General features: G+C 37.4%; 1 protein-coding gene across 1 annotated transcript in view; it reads right to left on the bottom strand.

Annotated features, from left to right (window-relative positions):
- Nucleotides 1-7,868: 7,868 nt before the first annotated feature.
- LOC102807438 (uncharacterized) overlaps nt 7,869-14,853 on the bottom strand; it is a 51,874-nt gene continuing 44,889 nt past the window's right edge. The window contains exons 3-4 of the mRNA XM_085501618.1: nt 9,192-9,410; nt 7,869-8,610 (exon numbers count right to left, since the gene is read on the bottom strand). Coding sequence (XP_085357744.1) covers nt 8,350-8,610; nt 9,192-9,410 — 480 coding nt within the window. The 3' untranslated portion in view covers nt 7,869-8,349. The remainder of the gene's footprint in view (nt 8,611-9,191; nt 9,411-14,853) is intronic.

Genomic DNA, 14,853 nt, shown 5'->3' with positions numbered 1-14,853 from the left:
GGAGTCAAGCGTTGTAACGTGTTTCCATGGGGAATCGAACACGAAGTCAAGCATTGTAACATGTTTCCATGGGAAATCGAACACTGAGTGAAGCGTTGTAATGTATTTCCATGGTGATTGGAACACAGAGTCAAGCATTGTAACGTGTTTTCATGGGGAATCAAACACGGAGTAAAGCGTTGTAACGTGTTTACATGGGGAATCAAATACGAAGTGAAGCGTTGTAACGTGTTTCCATGGGGAATCAAACACGGAGTCAAGCATTGTATTGTGTTTCCATGGGGAATCAAACACGGAGTCAAGCGTTGTAACGTGTTTCCATGTGGAATCAAACACGGAGTCAAGCATTGTAACGTGTTTACATGGGGAATCAAACACGGAGTCAAGCATTGTAATGTGTTTCCATGGGGAATCAAATACGAAGTGAAGCGTTGTAACGTGTTTCCATGGGGAATCGAACACTGAGTGAAGCGTTGTAATGTATTTCCATGGTGATTGATTGGAACACAGAGTCAAGCGTTGTAACGTGTTTCCATGGGGAATCAAACACGAGTCAAGCGGTGTAACGTGTTTCCATGGGGAATCAATCACGGAGTCAAGCGTTGTAACGTGTTTCCATGGGGAATCAAACACGAAGTGAAGCGTTGTAACGTGTTTCCATGGGGAATCGAACACGGAGTCAAGCGTTGTAACGTGTTTACATGGTGATTACAACACGGAGTCAAGCGTTGTAACGTGTTTCCATGGTGATTGCAACACAGAGTCAAGCGTTGTAACGTGTTTCCATGGGAAATCGAACACTGAGTGAAGCGTTGTAACATGTTTCCATGGGGATAAGAACACGGAGTCAAGCATTGTAACGTGTTTCCATGGTGATTACAACACGGAGTCAAGCGTTGTAACGTGTTTCCATGGTGATTGCAACACAGAGTCAAGCGTTGTAACGTGTTTCCATGGGGAATCGAACACTGAGTGAAGCGTTGTAACATGTTTCCATGGGGATAGGAACACGGAGTCAAGCATTGTAACGTGTTTCCTAGGGGAATCGAACACTGAGTGAAGCGTTGTAATGTGTTTCCATGGTGATTGGAACACGGAGTCACGTGTTGTAACGTGTTTCCATGGTGATTGGAACACGGAGTAAAGCGTTGTAATATGTTTCTATGGGGAATCAAATACAGAGTCAAGCGTTGTAACATGTTTCCATGGGGAATCGAACACGAAGTCAAGCGGTGTAACGTGTTTCCATGGTGATTTGAACACGGAGTCAAGCGTTGTAACGTGTTTCCATGGGAAATCGAATACTGAGTGAAGCGTTGTAATGTATTTCCATGGTGATTGGAACACGAAGTCAAGCGTTGTAACGTGTTTCCATGGGGAATCAAACATGGAGTGAAGCGTTGTAACGTGTTTCCATGGGGAATCGAACACGGAGTCAAGTGTTGTAACGTGTTTCCATGGTGATTGGAACACGGAGTCAAGCGTTGTAACGTGTTTCCATGGGGAATCGAACACTGAGTGAAGCGTTGTAACGTGTTTCCATGGTGATTGGAACACGAAGTCAAGCGTTGTAACGTGTTTCCATGGTGATTGGAACACGGAGTCAAGCGTTGTTACGTGTTTTCATGGTGATTGGAACACGGAGTCAAGCGTTGTAACGTGTTTCCATGGGGAATCAAACACTGAGTGAAGCGTTGTAACGTGTTTCCATGGTGATTGGAACACTGAGTGAAGCATTGTAACGTGTTTCCTTGGTGGTTGGAACACTGAGTGAAGCGTTGTTACGTGTTTCCATGGTGATTGAAACACGGAGTCAAGCGTTGTTTCGTGTTTCCATGGTGATTGGAACATGGAGTCAAGCATTGTAACGTGTTTCCATGGTGATTGGAACACGGAGTAAAGCGTTGTAATGTGTTTCCATGGGGAATCAAATATGGAGTCAAGCGTTATAACGTGTTTCCATGGTGATTTGAACACGGAGTCAAGCATTGAAACGTTTTTCCATGGGGAATCCAACACGGAGTCAAGCGTTGTAACATGTTTCCATGGTGATTGGAACACAGAGTCAAGCATTGTAACGTGTTTCCATGGGGAATCGAACACTGAGTGAAGCGTTGTAATGTGATTTCATGGTGATTGGAACACGGAGTCAAGCGTTGTAACGTGTTTCCATGGGGAATCGAACACTGAGTGAAGCATTGTAATGTGTTTCCATGGTGATTGGAACATGGAGTCAAGCGTTGTAACCTGTTTCCATGGTGATTGGAACACGGAGTAAAGCGTTCTAATGTGTTTCCATGGGGAATCAAATAGGGAGTCAAGCGTTATAACGTGTTTCCATGGTGATTTGAACACGGAGTCAAGCGTTGAAACGTTTTTCCATGGGGAATCCAACACGGAGTCAAGCGTTGTAACGTGTTTCCATGGGGAATCGAACACCAAGTCAAGCGATGTAACGTGTTTCCATGGTGATTTGAACACGGAGTCAAGCATTGTAACGTGTTTCCATGGGAAATCGAATACTGAGTGAAGCGTTGTAATGTATTTCCATGGTGATTGGAACACGGAGTCAAGCGTTGTAACGTGTTTCCATGGAGAATCGAACACTGAGTGAAGCGTTGTAACGTGTTTCCATGGTGATTGGAACACAGAGTCAAGCGTTGTAACGTGTTTCCATGGGGAATCGAACACTGAGTGAAGCGTTGTAATGTGATTCCATGGTGATTAGAACACGGAGTCAAGCATTGTAACATGTTTTCTAGGGGAATCGAACACTGAGTGAAGCGTTGTAATGTGTTTCCATGGTGATTGGAACATGGAGTCAAGCATTGTAACGTGTTTCCATGGTGATTGGAACACGGAGTAAAGCGTTGTAATGTGTTTCCATGGGGAATCAAATATGGAGTCAAGCGTTATAACGTGTTTCCATGGTGATTTGAACACGGAGTCAAGCGTTGAAACGTTTTTCCATGGGGAATCCAACACGGAGTCAAGCGTTGTAACATGTTTCCATGGTGATTGGAACACAGAGTCAAGCGTTGTAACGTGTTTCCATGGGGAATCGAACACTGAGTGAAGCGTTGTAATGTGATTTCTTGGTGATTGGAACACGGAGTCAAGCGTTGTAACGTGTTTCCATGGGGAATCGAACACTGAGTGAAGCATTGTAATGTGTTTCCATGGTGATTGGAACATGGAGTCAAGCATTGTAACGTGTTTCCATGGTGATTGGAACACGGAGTAAAGCGTTGTAATGTGTTTCCATGGGGAATCAAATATGGAGTCAAGCGTTATAACGTGTTTCCATGGTGATTTGAACACGGAGTCAAGCGTTGAAACATTTTTCCATGGGGAATCCAACACGGAGTCAAGCGTTGTAACGTGTTTCCATGGTGATTGGAACACAGAGTCAAGCATTGTAACGTGTTTCCATGGGGAATCGAACACTGAGTGAAGCGTTTTAATGTGATTTCATGGCGATTGGAACACGGAGTCAAGCGTTGTAACATGTTTCCATGGTGATTGGAACACGGAGTAAAGCGTTGTAATGTGTTTCCATGAGGAATCAAATACGGAGTCAAGCGTTGTAACGTGTTTCCATGGGGAATCGAACACGAAGTCAAGCATTGTAACATGTTTCCATGGGAAATCGAACACTGAGTGAAGCGTTGTAATGTATTTCCATGGTGATTGGAACACAGAGTCAAGCATTGTAACGTGTTTTCATGGGGAATCAAACACGGAGTAAAGCGTTGTAACGTGTTTACATGGGGAATCAAATACGAAGTGAAGCGTTGTAACGTGTTTCCATGGGGAGTCAAACACGGAGTCAAGCATTGTATTGTGTTTCCATGGGGAATCAAACACGGAGTCAAGCGTTGTAACGTGTTTCCATGTGGAATCAAACACGGAGTCAAGCATTGTAACGTGTTTACATGGGGAATCAAACACGGAGTCAAGCATTGTAATGTGTTTCCATGGGGAATCAAATACGAAGTGAAGCGTTGTAACGTGTTTCCATGGGGAATCGAACACTGAGTGAAGCGTTGTAATGTATTTCCATGGTGATTGATTGGAACACAGAGTCAAGCGTTGTAACGTGTTTCCATGGGGAATCAAACACGAGTCAAGCGGTGTAACGTGTTTCCATGGGGAATCAATCACGGAGTCAAGCGTTGTAACGTGTTTCCATGGGGAATCAAACACGAAGTGAAGCGTTGTAACGTGTTTCCATGGGGAATCGAACACGGAGTCAAGCGTTGTAACGTGTTTCCATGGTGATTACAACACGGAGTCAAGCGTTGTAACGTGTTTCCATGGTGATTGCAACACAGAGTCAAGCGTTGTAACGTGTTTCCATGGGAAATCGAACACTGAGTGAAGCGTTGTAACATGTTTCCATGGGGATAGGAACACGGAGTCAAGCATTGTAACGTGTTTCCATGGTGATTACAACACGGAGTCGAGCGTTGTAACGTGTTTCCATGGTGATTGCAACACAGAGTCAAGCGTTGTAACGTGTTTCCATGGGGAATCGAACACTGAGTGAAGCGTTGTAACATGTTTCCATGGGGATAGGAACACGGAGTCAAGCATTGTAACGTGTTTCCTAGGGGAATCGAACACTGAGTGAAGCGTTGTAATGTGTTTCCATGGTGATTGGAACACGGAGTAACGTGTTGTAACGTGTTTCCATGGTGATTGGAACACGGAATAAAGCGTTGTAATATGTTTCTATGGGGAATCAAATACAGAGTCAAGCGTTGTAACATGTTTCCATGGGGAATCGAACACGAAGTCAAGCGGTGTAGCGTGTTTCCATGGTGATTTGAACACGGAGTCAAGCGTTGTAACGTGTTTCCATGGGAAATCGAATACTGAGTGAAGCGTTGTAATGTATTTCCATGGTGATTGGAACACGAAGTCAAGCGTTGTAACGTGTTTCCATGGGGAATCAAACATGGAGTGAAGCGTTGTAACGTGTTTCCATGGGGAATCGAACACGGAGTCAAGTGTTGTAACGTGTTTCCATGGTGATTGGAACACGGAGTCAAGCGTTGTAACGTGTTTCCATGGGGAATCGAACACTGAGTGAAGCGTTGTAACGTGTTTCCATGGTGATTGGAACACGAAGTCAAGCGTTGTAACGTGTTTCCATGGTGATTGGAACACGGAGTCAAGCGTTGTTACGTGTTTTCATGGTGATTGGAACACGGAGTCAAGCGTTGTAACGTGTTTCCATGGGGAATCAAACACTGAGTGAAGCGTTGTAACGTGTTTCCATGGTGATTGGAACACTGAGTGAAGCGTTGTAACGTGTTTCCTTGGTGGTTGGAACACTGAGTGAAGCGTTGTTACGTGTTTCCATGGTGATTGAAACACGGAGTCAAGCGTTGTTTCGTGTTTCCATGGTGATTGGAACACGGAGTTAAGCGTTGTTACGTGTTTCCATGGGGAATCAAACACGGAGTCAAGCGTTGTAACGTATTTCCATGGGGAATCGAACTCGGAGTCAAGCGTTGTTACGTGTTTCCATGGTGATTGGAACACGGGGTCAAGCGTTGTTACGTGTTTCCATGGGGAATCGAACGTTATACACGTGTATTTGTCAGTTAAGCTATGACGTGAATTAAAATATCATAACATATTAGTTTAAATTTGAAGTTGTTATGAGTTGTTGTTACATGAACACTGATAGATGAATCCATCACCCTGGCGCCTCTACTTTTTCTATGTCAGCAGATACTGCCCTCTCTATGTCAGCAAAATTTTTCCCTTGTCTGTGAGGAGACGCTTTCCTCTCTATATGAAGTGATACTGCCATTTCTATCTGAGGAGATACTGCCTTCTTTATGTGAAGAGGTACTGTCATTTCTATGTGAGGTGACACTGTCCCTTATATGCGAGGAGATATTGTTGTTTTTAAGTAAGGAGATACTGTCCTCACAATAGAGGATATTTTGTCCTCCCTATGTGATGGGATACTGGTCCTCTCTTCGTGAGGAAACACCGTCCCCTCTATGTGAGGACATCCTAACCTCTCTATACGAGGAGATACTGTTCTATGTATGGTGAGAGACACTTTCCTCTGTATATGAAGAGATACTGTCTTCACTTTGTGAAGAGATACTGTACTCTCTATGTGGGAATATTCTGATCTCTTTATTTGAGGAATACTGTCCTCACTATGTGTGGAGATACTGTCCTCTGATGTGAGGAGATATTGTTCTCTCTATGTGAAGAGATACTGTTCTCTCTATGCAATGAGATAATGTCTTCTCTGTGTGAGGCGATACTGTCCTCTCCATGTGAAGGGATACTGTCCTCTCTATGTGAGGAGATACTGCCTATTTTATGCGAGGAGATACTGTCTTCATATAGGAGATACTGTCCTATCTATGTGTGGAGATAGTGTCCTCTCTATTTGGTGAGATACTGTCCGTTCTATGTAAGGAGATTCTGTCCATCTGAGGAAATAGTATCCTGTCTATGTGAGGAGATACTGTTCTCTCCATGTGGGGATTCATGAATAGTAAGAAACTAGTATTACCAAGCAATTTTCCTTTTCAATATTTTCTTAAAAATGTGTAAAAACAAATGGTGTGACACATACTGTAGCACTGGGCATTTTTATTTTTACGGAATTCGCAGAAAAATATATCATATAGTATATAGTATATGTTTTTGCAAACTTGCGGGCGATGTATTTCTTTTTTAAGAATATTTTGTTGCAAAAATAAAAGGTGTGACAGATACTAGCACTGAGAATTATTTTCAGTTTTATTTTCGCATAATTCGTCAGAATATATTTTGTTTGCATCTGGTATATTGACTGTGCTGTTGTGGGCGCTGTAATTCTTATCATTACACTTGGTATGAATTGTGTCGGCCATTGTTGTGACCTTGTTTCCCGGATAATTTCGATCGTATCAAAGACGTATTTCTGTTAAATATGGCACTAAATGCTGCTAATAATTTTAGACGATATTTCACAGGATATTTCAACGTCGATACATAAAAAAGACCACATATTATCTTGTATTCATACTCTGATCGTGACTTTAGATTCTAGATACTGGTTAACGGCCCAGAGAAAGTATGTCTTGTTACCTAAACGGAAGTTAACCAAAATATTCAATTGAACTCTTATTACAATAACGCTGTTAAAGCCACTTTTTTGGACTTGATGGTGGAATCACCAGTACAGTATGTGTTTATGCATGCTGCAATATTGAAATGGATTGTCCTATTGGCTCTGTGTGGAAGGTGCTATCCAATGAAATGTGTCGTTATTGTTACTGTTGATTGATATTTCGTTAATAGTAAACATAAGATTAGATATTTCGATTTTCTAGTAATTGGATTCTTCAAATTGAAATATTTGATAGGGGGTATAAACTTTACTGAACATGGGTGCATGAGTTCATAGTCAACAGTAAATGGAACAGCGGGTAATGGCTCTTCCGACCCATGGTTGCCAGTCGCTGTCCTGTCAGTGGTTTGTGATAACACATTTTTGTGAACCGTACTAACCGCACATTCTCTACATTTATATAAATATTTATAAATTTCAATTTCTTTTGAAAACGTTTCAAGGTTATTCAATAAATCAATATAAACCGTTTGTTTTAGTTTGAATTGTGAATTTTTATAAATACTTATGAAGATGAAGGGAATCACTTTGTTTCGCCAAGATTATGTCGTTTTATATTCACGTTCATCAAACGCTATGTTACACATATTTATAGATGATCCAGGAAATGATTATGATTACAGAAACAATAAAAATACTTTGTTTTGGCGACAACTGATGAGAATTTCAATATAATACTTACTGAGGAGGAATAGAACAAAAGGAGAAGAAAAGGTTCATTAATTAAACGGGTTTATTCAAGTATGATAGAGACAAAATCGTTACCGTCATCCGAAATATTTGGTCGTAATTATAATATGTAACAACAACTACCCTGTTTTAAACGAGGAATGCCAGTATGATGGTCCAGTGTATCATGGTCCAGTGTATCATGGTCATTGTTTGAAATGGATTATACCCATAAACGTTGCGTTGACATGCCTAGTACCATCTTGAAGGGACACAACATAAAGCCAATGCCGGTTCTATGCGATTGGTCCTTATACCATCATTGTATGTTCCATTTCATTTCACTGTCGTCGAATGCAATATGAATTGTGTTATAAGTCACCAGTTATTTACAAGAATGAAACTGGTAAAACATAATTATTGCGAATATACAAAGCAAACACGTGAGTTTAGGTTATTTTAGGTCCTATAAATTGGGTCACATTGAGCGATCTCTAAGCGGACCATCTCTGCAGTATATGATAGCGTCACACACCCTCTTCAGCTTGAGGCGCTTTCTTATATTCCGGTGGGTTTTGTAAAGAAATGTACTCGGGCGGAACCTGGTTGCCGCCGACGGGGATGTCACTTGATCCGTTGTCCTGTCCCGTCAACTTTGTGCCTGGCGGCACCGTTACTTGTACTTGCCCTTGAACATAGAAGGCAGCTGGTTGAGCGCGTGGAGGAACCACTCGGCTAAATCCGGACATTTTCGCTTTCAAGTGTTGCTGTTGTTGGTTCATTAACATCTGCAAAAGAAAAACAAATACTCGTTACATTTTCACAATTGCTGGAAAAGAGGCAGCTGCCTTTCAAAAAGTTTGTCAAATAGGCATTTTCGTGTTGCAGTGGTATATAACATGTTGGTCAAAGTACGTTATCAAATCCTACATTTTGTGTTTCCTATGTCGTAACTGGCCGTGTTAAAAATTGCTAAATAGTACACCAAATATCTATCTTTCGCATCACGACTTAGCGGTCGATATACATTGAAAAGCTCAAAACTGGAGCTTTGTTTATAAATGTTTTTATACAAATTTGTAAAAGACGATCATCAACTTTCTCACTCAAATTCTGCTATTTGATAGTGATTGGTCCAGAAGCTGAACTTTGTTATACACTCGTAATACGCATGCACGCCTTAACATGGCATAACAACTATGGCCTCCTACATATTCAAAATGAGGCGCTTGCTGATTGGATGATGTTGAACTATCTCAATTAGAACAATTTCACAATACTATTTCAGGACTGGAAACCAACAAAGGTTTCATGTCACTGACGCATATACCAAGCACACACACACTAACGTTACTCCAATACTCTATACCTGGCGTTCACCTACTCCGCACCAATACATACAAGCCGCGATGCCGGAGATTATCAGCACCACCAGTCCCGCCAGTTCGACAAGGATATACAAAACAAGCCCACCACTCTCGTACAATATAGCGATAGTAGCCTCCCAGTAAGCACCGATGGCGGATAGGACCATGGAGAAGAGGGCACACACGATGACTAAAATATTCAGAAGTAGGAATGTGAATGACTGCAAACAAAAATAAATACAATTGTGAGAAAAATTAAAGAGAAACACACACATAAACAATAACATGTACCTACAATACAACACCTACCCACCCTCTGAGTGAATGGTTTGGTTCAAACCGGAAATTGGATTTTTTTCTGTCATGTTGATAATTCCCCCCGATTGATTAATCAGTCCAAAAATCAATCAATGTGACTCCTTCATAAATATGAACTGCATTTATTTAGGGTGCATAGTGTTCAATATAGTTTATGATATATAATTTCAAATCACAAAAATTGCATTTCAACTCTTTTATATCGGCGATTTGAGTGTTAAATGCAACTGTAGATAAGATCATTGAAAGTGCATGTATTCGCTTTCGGTGATCTTTGATGTGATATTGCCGACAGACTTTCATCAACTTTTCGTAGAGACGCCAGACGTCAACTATATCGTGAGTATAATCGGCAAGTATTTCAAGCTTGAAGGCAGAAAAAAAAAACAATCACTCAATGAAATTAAGCAACGGCTGTATACACCCACTCCCAGTAAATGTAAGAAAATAGCCAGGCACCATGTTTCACATTCTGTCAAGGTCAAGTTGATTTGACGTAAAATGAAATTATTATCATGGCATATCACAAGTCGCCATTCACATGTACTAGTATTAAATCTATTTTCTTTGCGACTCTGTCATTTAATTAATGCGAATGCAGAGTCAGAATTGCCAGGTATTGACTTTTTACTTTGTTAGTCCTTAGGGTGCGCTCACCACGCATTGTTGTAGAGCGCCCACCTCGTATCCAAACGTCTACTACAATGGATATCATTAACAAAGTATATCAATAAGTTCGACTAACGTGCGCACTCAAGCAAATGATTCCATATCTTACTTGTATTACTTATAATAAGACACAGTGTAATGTATACGTCGTGTATTATATCAACAGCTTTTCTCGTATATTACACGGAATTCTTTAAGTGTATTGATGTCGGGTAACGGTAAAAATATGTAATAATAAAATGGCCATCACTGCGCCAGAATAACCTCAATAATGAATTCATTACGGAGAAGCACGAGACAAATTATCATAATGTAGGGGAATAGCGGACGTTTTGTTTTGATTTGGTTTTCTGAGTTCCGTTAATAAGCGCTGCATACAGATATTGTAAATTCAACATGAACAAAGTCAATAGTTCCAAAATATCATAAATTATATTCAATGTTATCATTGGTAGCTTTGCATTCAAGTGCATTTAAAATTATCACTATCAGAAGTGCATTCAATATTATCACTATCTGAAGTGCATTCTATATTATCACTATCAAAAGTACATTCAATATTGTCACTATCAGAAGTACATTCAATATTATCACTATCAGATTTGCTTTAAATATTATCACTATCAAATTTGCTTTCAATATTATCACTATCAGATCTGATTCTATATTATCACTATCAGAAGTGCATTCAATATTATCACTATCAGATGTGCATTCAATATTATCACTATCAGATGTGCGTTCAATATTATCAGTATCAGATGTGCATTCAATATTATCACTATCAGATGTGCATTCAATATTATCACTATAAGATGTGCATTCAATATTATCACTATCTCATGTGATTTCAATATTATCACTATCAGATGTGCATTCAATATTATCAGTATCAGATGTGCATTCAATATTATCAGTATCAGATGTGCGTTCAATATTATCACTATCAGATTGCATTCAATATTATCACTATCAAATTTGCTTTCAATATTATCACTATCAGATTGCATTCAATATTATCACTATCAGATGTGCATTCAATATTATCACTATCAGATGTGTGTTCAATATTATCACTATCTCATGTGATTTCAATATTATCACTATCAGATGTGCATTCAATATTATCACTATCAGATATGCGTTCAATATTATCACTATCAGATTGCATTCAATATTATCACTATCAAATTTGCATTCAATATTATCACTACCAAATTTGCTTTCAATATTATCACTAACAGATCTGAATCTATATTATCACTATCAGAAGTGCATTCTATATTATCAGTATCAAAAGTACATTCAATATTTTCACTATCAGAAGTACATTCAATATTATCACTATCAGATTTGCTTTAAATATTATCACTATCAAATTTGCTTTCAATATTATCACTATCAGATCTGATTCTATATTATCACTATCAGAAGTGCATTCAATATTATCAGTATCAGATGTGCATTCAATATTATCACTATCAGATGTGCGTTCAATATTATCAGTATCAGATGTGCATTCAATATTATCACTATCAGATGTGCATTCAATATTATCACTATAAGATGTGCATCCAAAATTATCACTATAAGATGTGCATCCAATATTATCACTATCAGATGTGCATTCAATATTATCAGTATCAGATGTGCATTCAATATTATCAGTATCAGATGTGCGTTCAATATTATCACTATCAGATTGCATTCAATATTATCACTATCAAATTTGCATTCAATATTATCACTATCAGATTGCATTCAATATTATCACTATTAGAAGTGCATTCAATAGTATCACTAGCAGATGTGCATTCAATATTATCACTATCAGATGTGATTTCAATATTATTACTATCAGAAGTGCATTCAATATTATCACTATCAGAAGTGCATTCAATATTATCAGTATCAGATGTGCGTTCAATATTATCACTATCAGATTACATTCAATATTATCACTATCAAATTTGCTTACAATATTATCACTATCAGATCTGATTCTATATTATCACTATCAGAAGTGCATTCAATATTATCACTATCAGATTGCATTCAATATTATCACTATCAAATTTGCTTTCAATATTATCACTATCAGATCTGATTCTATATTATCACTATTAGAAGTGCATTCAATATTATCACTATTAGAAGTGCATTCTATATTATCACTATCAGAAGTGCATTCAATATTATCACTATCAGATGTGCATTCAATATTATCACTATCAGATGTGCATTCAATATTATCACTATCAGAAGTGCATTCAATATTATCACTATCAGATGTGATTTCAATATTATTACTATCAGATGTGCATTCAATATTATCACTATGAGAAGTGCATTCAATAGTATCATTATCAGAAGTGCATTCAATATTATTACTCTAAGAAGTGCATTCAATATTATCAATATCAGATGTGCATTCAATATTGTCACTATCAGATGTGCATTCAATATCATCACTATCAGATGTGGATTCATTATTATTACTATCAGAAGTAAATTCAATATTATCACTATCAGAAGTGGATTCAATATTATTACTATCAGAAATGCATTCAATATTATCACTATCAGATGTGCATTCAAAATTATCACTATCAGATGTGCATTCAATATTGTCACTATCAGAAGTGCATTCAATATTGTCACTATCAGAAGTGCATTCAATACCATCACTATTAGTTGTACATTCTTTATTATCACTATCAGATGTGCATTCAATATTATCACTATCAGATGTGCATTCAATATTATCACTATCACATGTGATTTCAATATTATCACTATCAGATGTGCATTCAATATTATCACTATCAGATGTGCATTCAATATTATTACTATCACATGTGATTTCAATATTATCTCTATCAGAAGTGCATTCAATATTATCACTATCAGAAGTGCATTCACAATTATCACTATCAGATGTGTATTCAATATTATCACTATCAGATGTGTATTCAATATTATCACTATCAGATGTGCATTCAATATTATTACTATCAGATGTGCATTCAATGTTATCACTATCAGAAGTGCATTCAATATTATTACTATCAGAAGTGCATTCAATATTATCACTATCAGATGTGCATTCAATATTATCACTATCTCATGTGATTTCAATATTATCACTATCAGATGTGCATTCAATATTATCACCATCAGATATGCATTCAATATTATCACTATCACATGTGATTTCAATATTATCACTATCAGAAGTGCATTCAATATTATCACTATCAGATGTTTATTCAATATTATCACTATCAGTTGTGCATTCAATATTATCACTATCAGAAGTGCATTCAATATTGTCACTATCAGAAGTGCATTCAATATTATCACTATCAGAAGTGCATTCAATATTGTCACTATCAGATGTGCATTCAATATTATCACTATCAGATGTGCATTCAATATCATCACTATCACATGTGATTTCAATATCATCACTATCAGATGTGCATTCAATATTATCAATATCAGATGTGCATTCAATATTATCACTATCAAATGTGCATTCAATATTATTACTATCAGAAGTGCATTCAATATTATCACTATCACATGTGCATTCAATATTATCACTATCAGATGTGCATTCAATATCATCACTATCACATGTGATTTCAATATCATCACTATCAGATGTGCATTCAATATTATCACTATCAAATGTGCATTCAATATTATTACTATCAGAAGTGCATTCAATATTATCACTATCACATGTGATTTCAATATTATCACTATCAGATGTGCATTCAATATTATCACTATCAGATGTGCATTCAATATTATCACTATCACATGTGATTTCAATATTATCACTATCAGAAGTGCATTCAATATTATCACTATCAGATGTGCATTCAATATTATCACTATCAGAAATGCATTCAATACCATCACTATTAGTTGTACATTCTTTATTATCACAATCAGATGTGCATTCAATATTATCACTATCAGATGTGCATTCAATATTATCACTATCACATGTGATTTCAATATTATCACTATCAGATGTGCATTCAATATTATCACTATCAGATGTGCATTCAATATTATCACTATCACATGTGATTTCAATATTATCACTATCAGAAGTGCATTCAATATTATCACTATCAGAAGTGCATTCAATATTATCACTATCAGATGTGTATTCAATATTATCACTATCAGATGTGCATTCAATATTATTACTATCAGATGTGCATTCAATGTTATCACTATCAGAAGTGCATTCAATATTATTACTATCAGAAGTGCATTCAATATTATCACTATCAGATGTGCATTCAATATTATCACTATCTCATGTGATTTCAATATTATCACTATCAGATGTGCATTCAATATTATCACTATCAGATATGCATTCAATATTATCACTATCACATGTGATTTCAATATTATCACTCTCAGAAGTGCATTCAATATTATCACTATCAGATGTTTATTCAATATTATCACTATCAGATGTGCATTCAATATTATCACTATCAGAAGTGCATTCAATATTATCACTATCAGAAGTGCATTCAATATTGTCACTATCAGATGTGCATTCAATATTATCACTATCAGATGTGCATTCAATATTATCAATATCAGATGTGCATTCATTATTATCACTATCAGATGTGCATTTAT

This window comes from Saccoglossus kowalevskii, chromosome 7 (genome assembly GCF_978046115.1).
Source record: "Saccoglossus kowalevskii chromosome 7, keSacKowa6.1, whole genome shotgun sequence".
In the NCBI taxonomy this organism is placed as follows: domain Eukaryota; kingdom Metazoa; phylum Hemichordata; class Enteropneusta; family Harrimaniidae; genus Saccoglossus; species Saccoglossus kowalevskii.
This window is presented reverse-complemented; position numbering and strand designations above follow the sequence as displayed.